At 36.8% G+C, this 15,392-nt stretch overlaps 1 protein-coding gene across 9 annotated transcripts in view; it reads right to left on the reverse strand.

The window, feature by feature from the left end:
* The window catches only part of ROBO2 (roundabout guidance receptor 2), a 581,558-nt gene that overhangs the window by 500,288 nt on the left and 65,878 nt on the right, over nt 1-15,392 (reverse strand). For all 9 annotated transcript variants that reach the window (XM_087861722.1, XM_087861721.1, XM_087861720.1 and 6 more), the window contains exon 2: nt 9,151-9,477. In XM_087861722.1, the coding sequence (XP_087717848.1) occupies nt 9,151-9,477 (327 nt within the window). The remainder of the gene's footprint in view (nt 1-9,150; nt 9,478-15,392) is intronic.

Here is a 15,392-nt window from a genome sequence, read left to right on the forward strand (position 1 = left end):
AGAGGGAAAGTAAGGCAGGGTGATATATACATAAAATGGCCTGTATCAAATAAGACTTCTATTATGGAAATAAAATAGTCACATTGTTTCCACTTATAAACTATAAAGTTGTTATAAAGTCTTGGCATAGACTTTGATGTTAGATAACCTCATAAAAAAACTTAATGATTGTCTTTATAAATACCAGGAAGTACTTGTATAACTGGGAATGGCGTGATTATCAGGAAAAAAAAAAAAAAAAAGGACAGATGATAAAAAAAAGAGCTCCTCCTCTTCTTAGATGTTAATGTAAGCTTAATTCCCAAAACTTTATTTGTGATGGGACTCAATGGGCCAATGACTAACAGCCAATCAGACTTTTAGAACATGCAATCCAGCTGACAACCTTGCTTGCTGGCTTGTTGGTTATATAACAGGCATAGATTAATCAGGGAATAAGTGCCTACAAATGATAGATTTTCTGCAAAAGCAAAATGAAAATACCAAAATCCCTGTCAGGATTCACCCGGGTCTGGGCCTATATATCTATCTGTCACAATATCAAAGTCCCTGCCTCCCTTACAATCCTTGCTTGATTTCTACCCAGGCCCATAAATACTAACTTATCGATGTCTGAGTAGCCCAGGTGGTACTAGGGAACTTTAGAGAGTTAATAGAAATCACCCCAAGCAGGAACCCAAATTATTTCTTGTGAAACATATATCCAATTGACAAAAATGTATAAATATCTTCTAATATTTTTTTTTAAATGGGTGACTGGGAATGTTGTTTTTCCTTCTGAAAATCTCCTAAGGGGAAAAAAACCAATTCCAATGATACAGAGTAAAAGAATATATCAATTTTACGATTGAACCTCACCCTTTAGCAGTTAAACCACAAACTGCTACAAATTTCTATGCAAAAATAAACTCACAGAGTTGAACAAAATTTCACCTACTGTTTTTACTTCTATACTCCTATAAAGAGCTCACCATAGATACCGACTCATGCATGAAAGAAGGGTGATCTTTTTTATATAATTATAGAAATCTTGTGGGGGCTGCTTCAGAATAGAAAGGTGCGTATTATACTTATCAGAAATGAATTCAATCTAAAGAAGAAAATTGGAGACCGGCTATTCTGCTGAAACACAAATCTTGAGAGAAAAGCATCCAAGTTGCAGCCTAAATTACATTTTCTAAGTATAATGTCAACTTGTATGCATTTTTATTAAAATCAACTTATATGTACATACCAGTGGAAATTGAATAAATTGAAGGCTTATAGATGGAAAACCCTCCAAAACCTTGAAGATTCCTTTTCTTTACATCTGAAAGAGGTTTCTGGGGTTGAAAACAAACACCAACCACAGCATGCTCTGTCTGGATCCACCCTAGCAACAATACGAATAGTTTTACCATCACTCCATGGGTAGGATTTACATGTTTGCAGAACTCAGGACAATACTGTTTTCAGAAATAATCTTTTGAATAAAGTAGAGGACATCAAGATTTTACTTCATTTATGTGCTTTCCCTGGAGTCAGAGTTAACTCAGGCTAATTTGAGTGAATAGCAACTTGAGACTTGTACTAAGAAGGGTTGCATGCAGTCAATTCAATCAACAGAAACCTGATATCAAAATATAGCATTATACATATTTAAATAGATCATAAATTCAAACATGTTCCCCAGGAGCAGCAATTTCACACCTTCACTTGTGAAGATTAAGGAAGAGATCTGTATTTGAAAGAATTTGACAGAGTTTCACAAAATTAAAAGGTACACACACACAACAGCCCAAACAACACAGATATACATATGCATGTGCACATACACGCACACTTCTACAATCATCTACATCTACAAAACATATACATATGTGTACACACACACACACACACACACATATATATATATATATATATTTTTTTTAAGTAATCTCTATACCTAACTACCCAATGTGGGGCTTACAACCTAAAGACCAAAAGTTGCATGGTCTACCAACTGAGCCAGCCAGGCACCCCTAGTTAAAGATATTTTAGATTGATTCCTTGGTGCCTATACATTGATGGCTTATAATACATCCAATTGAGTTTACAGATTTCTTTTAAAACAGCCTCAGACCAACATTGTAGATACAGGGCAGACCAAACTCTATAGAATGCAAACAATATTTGATTCTCATCATTAATTTCTTCTTAATACTATGTTAGTAGGGATTACTCTAATTTGTTTTTTGTGTGTTTGTTTTTTAAGATTTTATTTATTTATTTGAGAGAGAGAGAGCACAAGCAGGGGAGAGGCAGAGGGAGAAGCAGGCTCCCCACCCAGCAGAAAGCCTGATGTGGAACTTGATCATAGGACCCTAAGATCATGACTTGAGCTGAAGGCAGCCACCTAACCAACTGAGCCACCCAGGCACCCTTTTTTTTTGGGGGGGGGGTAGCGGTTATTCTTGTTTTAAGATTAATGGCCTGTATTAATTTACTAGGGCTGCAATAAGACTGGGTAGTTCAAACAACAGAAATTTATTTTCTCACAGTTCTGGAGGCATAGACGTGCAAGATCAAGGTGCTATAGGGTTTAGTTTCTTCTGCAGTCTCCCTCCCTGGCTTGCACACAGCCCCTTTTTGCTGCGTTCTCACAAGCTATTTCCTCTGCACTTGCATCCCTGGTGTCTCTCTATGAGTCCAAATGTCCTCTCCTTATAAGGACCCTAGTCAGATTGAATTAGGACCCACCCCAACGGCTGCATTTTAACTTACCACTCTAAAGGTTCTCCCTCAAATATAGTTACATTCGGAGGTACTAAGGGTTAGGGCTTCAGCATACAAATTTGGGGGGAACACAGTTCACCCCTTAACCTGGCCCAAGTACCTTGGACTACAGGCATTTTTCAGTTGTTAATCCTCCCTACCCTGCCAAAAAAAAAAAAAAAAAAAAAAAATCTCTGAATTCTCTCTTAAAATTTGTAGAAACACATATAGAAGAATCATGAAAAAATCAGTTGCACCTACATTCTTTATGGTCAAAATCTACGAATATCAGTTCCAGATTGACTCACTGTCTCTTATGCATTTAGATGGAGAGGTTTGTTTGTCTGTTTATTTGTTTAGGAAAGTCATGATGTGATAACTTCAAAGTTACATGTAAGTTAAACAGACTTCAACCATATGACTCAGGAATTCTATCCCTAGGTATATACCCTAGAGAATACCCAAATAAAACCATATGTCTACACAAAAACTTACACAGGAATGTTCATAGAAGTATTATTCATAACAAAAAGTGGAGACAACCCAAATATGCATCAAAAGTGGATACATAAAATGTGGTATATCCGTCTTATAGAATATTATTCAGCAATATAAAGGAATGAAGTACTGATAAGTGTTTCAACAAGGATAAGCCTTGAAAACATTATATGAAGGAAAAGAAGCTAGTCACAAAGACCATATACTGTATGATTCCATTTATATGACATGTCCAGACTAGGCAAATGCAGAGAGATGGAAAGTAGATAAGTGTTTGCTCAGAGCTGAGGCAGGAGGATTTGAAAGGAATGGAGACTGACTGCTAATGGGTATAGGGTTTCCTTTAGGAGTGATGAAAATGATCTAAATTAAATTGTGGTGTGGGTTGGACAACTCTGTGAATATACTAAAATACAATGAATCATACACTTTCAATGGTAAATTGTATGGTAAGTGAATTGTATCTCAATAAAGCAAATTTTTTATAAAAATTCTCTATCGTTTAGCTTTTTTGGATATTTGTGTCTTTACGGAGTATAAAGGTAATCGGCTTGGATAACATTCATTTACAGCCAAAATAAAAGAAAAAAGGTCACATATTTATTAACTTGGAAATATCAGGGAAACAATTTACCTTGTGTTCATTTTTAATGCCACCTGTGACCTCTATTACTAAAGTCAGTCTACTTCTGTAACCTCTCTTCCTTGTATAGATAAAACATCAATTTAGTTTTGGATTTAAAGCAAACAGGATCATTATGTTTGTAGAGTGTTCCATAGCTTTGCTATTCTAGCAATCTGTGACCTATAAATAATGCAAGACCTTTCCTTCTCTAAATGACTTTCTTGCAGCATGAGTCTTGATACGTAGAAAGAAAAAGAAAGAAAGAAAGAAAGAAAGAAAGAAAGAAAGAAAGAAAGAAAAGAGAGAAAAGAAAAAAATCACCCCACAGTCATGGAATTGAATCTATTTCTAGTTCCCCAATTAAATTATGAGTCACATCTGTCCACTCTTTTGTAGTTGCATCAAAAGACAATTTTTAAATATTTCACCATGTTCTTTTATTTTTATCAAAGCAAAATCGAATCACAGCCAATCCGAAAAGTTTCTGTGTTTTGCTTTAGAAGTAAGGAAAGCAAAAAAAAGAAAAACAAAACAACAACAAAATAGATCCGTTTCTCTGTGACCCCTGACCTTTGAACCACAACCTCCTCGCCACTAAAGCATTCAGCACCTCATTTAATCTTCCCTCTCTACACTGGTATAGTGCTGAGAAAAGGAAACAGAAAACATAATCTGGGGACTTCATCAATTTTTCATGAATTTTCATTTAGGCCCGAACCCCCTCTTGCCCTGGTCGATAGATCAAGCTGCTGTCATATATTTACCACTTGGGGCTACAGCTGTTATCTCGAGGGGCTGCCACTGACTCAGGCTGTAGCACAGGCAGCCACGAAATGTGGAAGGACCCCTACGCTCCTTCTGCTCCAAACACAGGGAGAACTGGTGTTCAAACTGAAATCCTATCTGCACCAGCTACGCCTCTGCTCTCTTGGTGGTCTCATCGGAAAACTGCATATTAACTTCTTCAGTGCCGGGTGCTTTGCTGGGGACCCTGCAATTCTGTTTTCCAAATATGTAAAAATTGCTTTCACCTAAAGACCTTTCTTGAGTTCAAGTGACTTGAAAAGTACTTTCTGGATTACTATTTCTTTTTCAAACCAAGAGGCAAAAGGCAAATATGAGGTAAGTGATTGAACGCTCCATATCAATGACTGTTCTTGAATATTTTTTCCCTTCACTGTATTATTCTGTTACATAAAACTGAAGTTTGTACTAAAGGAAAACAATAAAAAAAACATGTACAGTATGGTAAAGAACAGGCTGACTTTTTTCTATATAACCTGTTAAGAAAGACGGTTATCAATACAATTGCACATTTCATCTGACCGCAGAAACCAAGATTCTTGAAATTTAAAATGAAAACCAAGGTGAAGCAAGGAGAGTCCAAAAATGTGCATGTTTTTCATCAATAATCATATTTCACAATAAAAGTTGTAACAAGTTTGTTTGCTACTTATCCATATACTCTTAATTACCTAGATACCAGAGATCAGTAATTCTCAACTGATTTTGACCTCCCAGGGGACATTTGGCAGTGTCCAGAGATATTTTTTGTTGTCACAGCTGGGGCTGGGGGGTCTTTTTTGGCAGCTCCTGGGCAAAGGCCAGAGATGCTGCTAAACAGTCTACAACAGAGCACAGCCCCACAACACAGAGATCTCCAACCCCAAGGGCAATAGTGCGGAGACCTAGATAGCTTGCTCTAGTTCCCTCACACTCCGTTCAGAGCTAAATTCTTGGGAGAACAGCAGCATTTGCCACCCAATTCCACCACTTACTCCTTCTTCAGCCGCCATGCTCTCTTTCCATTCCTAGAGTGCACAGAGTACTTTTTCTTTAACCACCATGCCGCCTTTGCATTGTGACACACTTTTTCTTTCTTAAAATCATTTCCTTGTTCTTCCTGTCACTTCACTCCCCATAGGCCATCACTCTGATACCTCCTCAGAGCCTCCTCCACCAGTATTTCTTTCCTTTGCCCACCCTTAAATATTGGGGGTGCCAAGCAACAGGAGTGATCTCAGCCCTTATTAACCACTCCCAGCACACAGCCTGCCTGGGCAATCATGTCCACCTCTTTATCTACTCCCACCACTTTATCCTCCATGTAGTAAAGACGTCTTTTCTCGGTTCTAGAAGTTCTCTTTTTAATGAAACATGAGATATTTGTACCTTGATGTCTGACTGGCATATTAAATAATACAGCCAAAGCTAATGTAACTCTCCTGTTCCCATTACAGTTATTTCTCCTATACCTGCCATCCCTATGGGTGTAGCACTATATACCTAGTCACTCACCAGCAAACAAAAATCAAAAAATGAAAACAAACCCTGGGAATCATCCCCTATCCCCTAAATCCCAAAACTGACCATTAAGTGATATGATTTATAATTTCTAAATCTGATTCAAACTATTTCCTTCTTTCAATCTTCATTGCTAGTTTCAGTTCAAAATCTAATATGTACTCTTTTCTGAATCATTTGACAGCTTCTTAACTCCTCTCTGACTCCAATCATCTTCCCTGTAACCCAATCTTCAATTATTTTTTAAAAATTCCTTTTACGTAACAACAACAAAAAAAATCTACCTTTCCAAATTATGCCTATTAACTTTACATCATGCTACCTACAGTTCTCCAAATACACAGCGTCGCTAGACTTCCATTTCTTTCCTTTACTGAAACAGTGATGTGTCATGATTGAGCATTTATGTTGAGTGTTCTAAATTATGAAAGCCAAACATTGATCTAATCTATAGTTCTTCGTCCATCATTTTATAAAAAAATATACTTTAGTAACAAATAATATTGAAAAAGCACAATGCTTTGACCCAAATTTCCATATTAATACATTTTATGAAATACATAAGGAAAGAGAGATGACTGATGATCTAATGTGAAAGAGATGAGTAGCATATAAATGGGTATTATTTGATCTTGTGTTGCCTCAAATGGCATGAACTGTTGACACGGCATTAGAAGAAAGAATTTTATTCACTAGCTAAATCCAATTTAGAAGCTTTCTTGTTTTCCTCTCTAGGTCAAAAGTATTTTTAGCATTTCTCAAAGCTCATTGATTTAAAAATAAAAAGTGCTACTGTCACATTACACAAGAAAAAAATCATGGTTTAAATTTTTCCTCCTAAAACAGCTTGATTCATTATTAATGATGCAATTAGGAAAGAGAGCAATCTTCAGATTAAATAAAAATACAAGATGTATGTGCGCTGGGAAGAATTTTTAAAAAGCTAAGTTTCAGGGGAAAAAAATGTTTATAGCTGCCCAATAATAAAATGACTGGCCAATTTAGATAAACTTTAACACTAAGAAGAAAAGTTAGTTGAGAATTAAAAATAGATATTTACTACTGAGTAGATAAAATAAAAAGTTTCGATTAAAAAATTTGTAATTGTTATTTATGTAATAGGCCAAATTTCATTTAGTGTTTTCCCGAACATGGCATAATTCACTAAAACTAAAAATTAGAAGAATCAGGATCTGGTCTTCAAATTTCCATTAATTTATTGCCTGAGTCGTCATCACTTAACTACCATGGGTTTCATTTTATCTATAAAATGGGAGAATAATGCCTGTTATATTTACTATAAAGGGATTTGGTGGGGGAAAAAATCAATGGATTGACATTGAAATATTTCAATATGTTTGAAATTTTCCAGGAATAAGATATTTCAAAATTAAAATAAAAGAGTTAGGAATATTTATTTTTGAGCTTTTGTGTATATATTTCAAATCTCACTAAACTGTACTTCTTTTGCTTTTTTTGAACTAAGATATAAAAATGAAATTACCTGGTGCGTTGTGCAAAATTGCCTTGCTAGCTAAGGTTCTAATGCTCCTATCACAAAGTACTTCACAAAACAAATTTGGGTTTTAGGATTCCTCTAGTCTTTTCCTATTGGATTTACACACTTCAAGCATTAGCGGGTTTTAGATTTCCTGGTACAAATTATAAATCAAAAGACCAGACTCTTGAGAACAAAAGCTTTCATTGAGGTAGCTGAAGAAGAAATAGTATGACTTTGTTTACTAAAAGATGATTTCCTACGTAAAGTTGATAAATTGCTGAGAATTGTAATACATATACACACAAATTTTATAATATAGTGTGATACCATGTAGCCTGTGAGTACGAGTACCAAGTTAAATACAGACACGAGACCATGAGCTATTATTTAGCACTCCCTTTCCAGCTATATAAATAAGACATAAGCCTCTTGAAATAACTCAATTTTCTTATCTATGAAGACCTACTGATACATCCAGAAAGTTAGAAAGTACAAGCTTTTTTCATACCCAACTGTTGCCATCTTATTAATGATCAATTCCAGATAAAATATTTCCTCAGAATAAATAATATCAAAATGTCATATGGTACTATTTAAATTATGACACCAAATCCTTATCTATAAACCAAAAAAATATCTATCATATATTTTAATTTGTTCTGGAAAACAATGGATGAAGTTATGATGTCAATGTTCAAATAGATACAAAGTACTGATATCTTGATTTACTAGTGGTATATGGGCTGTCTGATGAATAAATAAATATATTTTTTAAATGCCAAAGGCAGGGCAAGCCCTTAACTATTGCTGATTACCAAGACTGAGCAAGACTCCTCCATGTATGAACATTTTGTCCCCACAAAAATCAAATCTCTTCTCTGATGAGTTTTATTGATAGAAAAAAATAAAGAAATATAGCTGTTGTTATTGTTCCTGTATTCTCCCCCACATGCCTACCGGTAATGATTCCTGAATTCAGACCAGAAGTAAAAGAGTTAATATAACCTAGAGAGTATATTCTTTTTAAAGTTGTTTGATAAAATTAGAGTTAGAAATATATATAATATAATATATATAACAGTTATATATGAATAGGTTACAGAAATAGGCAGAATACTGAATTTATTCCCTGTATTTGATGCCATGTTACATGTAAACTTTTCATTTTAATATAGCTGACTTTAATATTTCATTATATCTCTCATCAATAATTCGAATTTTAAATATGAGCAGCATCATCGCCACTTTGCTTTAATATAAAAACATAATTTCCACCTGGCTTCAGTAGAAATAAATTTATTGCAACACCATGGCTTGACATGATTTTGACCAGCTTTCTTTGGAGAAGGCAAAGTAAAATTATGTGTGACATGCTGATTGTTTTCTTCTTTAGGTATTAAGTACCCATGGGGACAAATCAAAGCTTACTAAAAATAAATCAAAGTAAAAGTATGCGTTATTTACGAGATTCATTATGTTTACTTACATGCCACTTCCAGAGATGCATTTCGACTCACTGCTTCACCGAGATAGTTCCTTGCAACACAGACGTAGCTTCCTTCATCGGGTTTGCTTCTGCGCCCATGTACAATGCGCAAGAAAAATAAGGATCCGCTGGGCAGAAGCATCCTGTGAGACCGGGGGTCATCCTTGTCAGTCTCCACCCGCTCACCATCCTTGTACCACTCAATGGTGGGCGTTGGCCGGCCCTCTGCCTTACAGTTCAAAGTGGTGGGCTCTCCCTTAGAGACAATAACATCTGAAGGGTGTTCCACAATCCGCGGGGGGAAGTCTTCCTGGCGAAGACGAGATCCTACAAAACAGGAGAGAATGAAGAAAAGTGTTAACATTTTCTTATCTAAAGTTTTTGTTTTTCTTGGGTTCACATTGGTGAAATTAAACTCTTCAATTATTCAAAATACACTTGTTACTATTTTATTTACATTTCATACTTTTGTTCTTGATCCATCTCCTAAGTCATCCCAACTCCTTTGTGGAATGTGATAATATAACAATAAATTAATAGGTTAATTCTAATGAGTCAGGTTTAAATGTTCCATGAATCATGGCAAAGAAAAGTAATAGAGAGTATGAGATTTTCTTTTCGGTACTAAGATGAGCAAGATTAATCTCCTGTCCTCAGAGTGATTACTATCTACTGGGGAACAAAGCCAAGTGGGCAAGTACCCAGAATACACAATGCGGTGTATCATGCTGGCATTGTGTCATCAGACTTCACATATAAAGAGACCCACGAACTATGTACAAATATTAATTTAACAGATGAGGAAGCAGGCTAGGAAATGATATCAATTGCCCAGAAATGTACAGGAAATAAGCAGTTGAAGCAGGATTTGAATGCTAGGACATGTCACTGAGGAATTCAACTATAAACCATTAAGTTAAAATAAAATAAATACTGCACGGAGGTCCAAGAAATGCATTATAGGAAGAAAGTGGGGGGGGGGGGGAATGTTAATTCTAACTACAGTATAATGAGGCCTCCACTGAAAAGGCATCATTTAAATTGAGAGGTAAAGAATAAAACTATGTAAATAGTGGGAAAAAGACATTCAAATTGAAGAAACAATATGAGACCACGAGAGTACATGCATCATATATTTCATAATAAGGGAGGAAGTTGATATGACAGGTAGAAGTGAAGGGTAGTCTTGGGAACCCAGACAAATTGGCTTTAAATACTACACTAATGATTGGGATCCTCATTCTACAAGGCTAACAGATTTTGAAAGGGCAGTGACATGACTATCTGTGTATTAGAAAGTTATTTTTGGTGTGCAGTGTAAAAGATAAAGAGCCATGGAGGTAAAAGGACAGTTGAAAGTTACTTAATTATTACAGAGAATAATAAAAAGAACCTGACTTTGAGAAATGATGCTGAAGGTAGAAAAAAGGAGAAATATGGCAGCTCTATTGGGACCCCTCTCACTCCTGAGAGCTTTTTCTGTATCCTTGCTAATAAACATCTGTTGCTTTACTCAAAAAGAGAGAAATAGAGAGAAAGATACAAGGCATATCATAAAATTTGGTATACCACCATACAGTAAGAAAGAGTGATGGGCACCAATGACTTCCTTGTGAGTGTAATGAAAGTGGGTCTATTAAAGGGTAGAAAAAAATAGGAAGAGAAGGGCCTGTTGGTATTTTAAGATGAAAAATTTGCATAATATGTTGTTATGAACATTTTTAGTTTGTAAGGTGTCACTGGCCATTATTTGTGAAAGGGTCTTAGCCGTTCCTGCACATAAATCTAAAGGAGATGGTGAGATAAATAACCATGTCTGAGGACAAAAGGAGAGTCTAGACATAAGCTTTAACATTTTCCAACCAATCATCTAATAGAACCACATTTCAGCTCAATAAATATTTACTCCTCGATGTTATTCCACTTTATTTTCACTATTAATTAAAAATTCATATTTTAATTTAATAAAGGGTATTTAATTTGGTAGTGAATGAACCTTTTCTCTTCTGAGGAAGATTAATTTTAAAGGTTGTTGAATACCATTTGTTATCTCATCACATCCAAGAAGGAACTTACACATTTCAAGTGCTGGGCACCTAAAACCAAAGAGTAATTTACAATACACAGGTCAGAATTTTTTTTTTAAAGTACTAAAGAAACCCAAAGCATTTAAATATGGACAGGTAACCTCACTGTGCATCACAATAATAAAGAACGTTATACATTGAAATTACTGAGTCCCTAAAGCAAATGAGGAATTTAAAGAATATAACCAGTTAAGATTTATTTTTAAAAGAAATGAACAAAAAGGATCTCAAAGTATTTAAATGTGAATGGCTAATCACAGTTTGCAAATCAGTTACGTATTCTCAAATGTAATGGTCCAGACTCAGACCCATAGAATCTGATCCTAAAATGGAACAGGAGTTTAATCTCACTTTTTATGTAACAGGCATACAGGCTACAATCACCTTGCTTAGATACCTTTCTTGTTCTTCTCTAATGTCCCACATGCACTTATCTACAGCTTCCCTATGTCAAAGTTGTTCTATTAATAAAACTAAGCAAATCAATCATCCATGCTATTAGAGTGCTATTTAGTTTACCAAATAGTTCCCCACCTTATTAGGCAGGTGGCCCAGAAAAGGCCTGGGGAGGACCTAAAATACACTACTATTTATTAAGTAAATATAAACTAATTGACTCATAAAAGAAAAAAGGCAAAATATCTAAACTGCTTAGCAAGAAGATCTAGAATCCAGCATGTCCAGAATTTTACCCATTTATCACTACAACATATGTAAACCTATTCTAGTGTTGTCACATTTGGATATTCTTGTAGTCATTTTATTCCCACTGTTATAAAAATTTCAAAAGGACATCTACAATCTAAAGGTAAGAGGTAAAACTACCAATTAAAAGAAATTACAGGAGCAAATTTTCATGACCTTGAGTAAGCAAAACTTTCTTAGGCACCAAAAGCACAACCCACAAATGAAACAATAGATAAATTGGATTCATTGGATTTAAATATATGTGCTTGGAAAAAAAAATCAAAAGAATGAAAAGACAACCCACAGAATCAGAAAAAAAAAAAAGTCATATATCTGATAGGGGTCTTGTATATAGAACATATAAAGAACTCATAGCTCAATAAAAATACAAATCACCAAATTTTAAAATGAGCAAAGGATTTGAATAGACATTTATGCAAAAAAGCCAGACGAATGGCCAGTAAGCACATGAAAAGATTCTTGACATGATTAGTTATTAGGGAAATGCAAACCAAATCTCAGCAAGATACACTTCACACCCAGAAGAATGACAATACTCAAAAAAAAAGGTAAAATAACAAGTATTGCCGGGGATGTGGAAAGCGTGACAGCCTCACACATTGCTGGTAGGGATGTAAAATGGTTCAGGTACAACCCCTTTGGAAAATATTTTGGATTTTCTTGACACGTTTTGGAATTACATATGACCCAGCAATTCAACTGCTAGGTATATATTCTCAAGAGAAAGGAAACTTTATAGCCATACAAAAACTTGTACCTGAATGTAATGTAATGTCATGACAGCATCACTCATAATAACAAAAGAAAAAAAAAGGGAAAGAACCCAAATCTCCATCAATTGATGAACAGGTGAATACATGTTGAATATCCACATAATGGAATATTACTTAGCAATCAGAAAAAAAATGAAGTCCTTATACACACTATAGCATGGATGAACCTCAAAAACATTATACCAAGTGGAAGGAGCTAATCACAAAAGGCCGCATATCGTATACCATTTATATGAAATGTCCAGAAGAGAAAAATCCACAGAGACAGAATGTAGGTTTCCATTTTCTAGGGTGGGGGATAGGGATCAGACATGAATGGGTATAGGGTATTTTCAGCAGGTGATGAAGATATTCTAAAATTGATTATGGTGATGGATGCACAACTCCATGAAAATAATAAAAACTATTATATTGCACACTTTAAGTGGGTGAAATGTGTAGCATATTAATTATATCTCAATAAAGTCATGGGTAAGGCACTGTGAACAAGTTTAATACAAGGAGTAAGAGTTCGTGTTCACTCACACCAACTGCTAGGTTATTTTCCTCATTTATAATTCTTAGTTTTAAATATAAACATCAGGTCAGCAATAGCCAATAGGGCGTTAAAAAAGCTGAAATGTCTCGATAGATAGATAGATAGATAGATAGATAGATAGATAGATAAACAGAGAGAGACATGGAGATATACAGAGCTACATCTAAATTTTTAAGATGCTACGGAAAGTGAGGGGATTAGAGTTGGGAAAAAAGATGGCAGAGGAGTAGGGGACCCTTTTTTCAGCTGGTCCCCTGAGTCAAGCTGGATATCTACCAGATCATCCTGAACACCCACGAAATCAGCCCGAGACATAGGAAGATACATCTGGATCTCTACAAACCAATATCTCCAGTGCTGAGTATTCAGGTACGAAGCAGGGAGCCATGAATCCGTGCACAGATATCGGAAGATAAACAGAAGGGGGAGGGAGCCCCTGCGCTTGGGCGCCGGGAAGCAGTAGCCACTTGCACTGGGGCGCAAGCCGGGTCCGCGGACTAGCACTCGTGGGAAAGCCGCTGAGACGATGAGCCTGGGAACGCACGCGCGTGGCCAGACTGAAAACTGGAACTCCGGAGCGCTCACTGGAACCGGACTGATACCGGGAGCTCGTGAGTGCGCACGCAACTAGACGAGATGGAAAACCGGCGCTCCGGAGCATGCGTGAACCACACTGAAACAGGGAGCTCCAGAGCATGCGCAAGAACCGGGGGCAGCCGGCGGTGTTAGAAACACAAAGGACAGAGATGTGCCAGCCCTGGAAGTGAGGGCTGGGAGAGCGGCTATGGGGAGCACATCTCGGGATGCTGCACGGTTTTTAGCAGCACTGACAGAAACAGAGTTAAAGAGGCCAGGAGAGCTCAGTAGAGAGTGGACTGCAATCTCTCTGTCCTGAGACAGAGGCTAGGATACGGGCACTGCTGCTCTGAGTCTCAGAAGAGTCACAGAAAACCGCCAGGGAAAGCTGCCAGAGAACAAAAGCCCGGAAATACCGGCTCACATTGTGCCCATCCCCATTTCCCTTTGCAGGGGACAGGGCAACTCTACCCAAACAGGGTTGCCTGAGTATAAGTGCGGCAGATCCATCCTCCAGAAGGCAGGCTGAAAAATCAAGAAGTCCACATCCCTAAGGTCCCTATAAAACAAGTGCACACTGCCTGGGTCCTGGTCAATAATTTGGGCTCTGTGCATCCCTGAAACCTCTCCTCATCTGAATGACAAGGAGGAGGAACCCTCAGCAAAGAAAGGACACAGAGACTGTGGCCTCTGACACAGAAATGATGGACATGGATATAACCAAATTGTCAGAAATGGAGTTCAGAGTAACAATGGTCAAGATGATGTGTAGGCTTAAAAAAAATATTAATGAAAATATTAACAAGAATATGGAATCTCTAAGGGCAGAAATGAGAGCAAATCTGGCAGAAATTAAAAATGCTCTGAATCAGATGCAGTCTAAACTAGATGCTCTGATGGCCAGGGTAAATGAGGCAGAAGAACAAATTAGTGAATTGGAAGATGGGATGGTAGAAGAGAATGTAAAAACGGAAACTTGGCTCAAAAAAATCCAATCTCAAGAATGTAGATTATGGGAGATTACTGACTCAACGAAACGTTCTGATGTCAGAATCATCAGCATCCCCAAAGGGATTGAGAAAGAGAGGTCTAGAAGAGATATTTGAACGAATTGTAGCTGAGAACTTCCCTAATCTGGCAAAGGAAACAAGCATTCGTGTCCAAGAGGCAGAGAGGACCCCTCCCAAGATCAATGAGAACACACCTACACCACGTCATACCATAGTGTAATTCGCAAATATTAGATCCAAAGATACAGTATTGAAAGTGGCCAGGGGGAAGAAAATCCTCACGTACAGAGGGAGGAAAATCAGAATACCGTCAGACCTGTCTACAGAGACCTGGCAGGCCAGGAAGGCTTGGCAAGGTATTTTCAGAGTTCTAAATGAGAAGAACATGCAGCCAAGGATCCTTTATCCAGCAAGGCTGTCATTCAGAATTGATGGAGAGACAAGGACCTTCCAAGACAGGGAGAAACTGAAAGAATATGTGACCACCAAGCCAACTCTACAAGAAATATTAAGAGGGGTTCTATAAAAGTAAAAACCCCCAAGAGTGATA

Source organism: Ursus americanus, chromosome 4, assembly GCF_024610735.1.
Source record: "Ursus americanus isolate L20-20 chromosome 4, mUrsAme1.1.p, whole genome shotgun sequence".
In the NCBI taxonomy this organism is placed as follows: Eukaryota; Metazoa; Chordata; class Mammalia; order Carnivora; family Ursidae; genus Ursus; species Ursus americanus.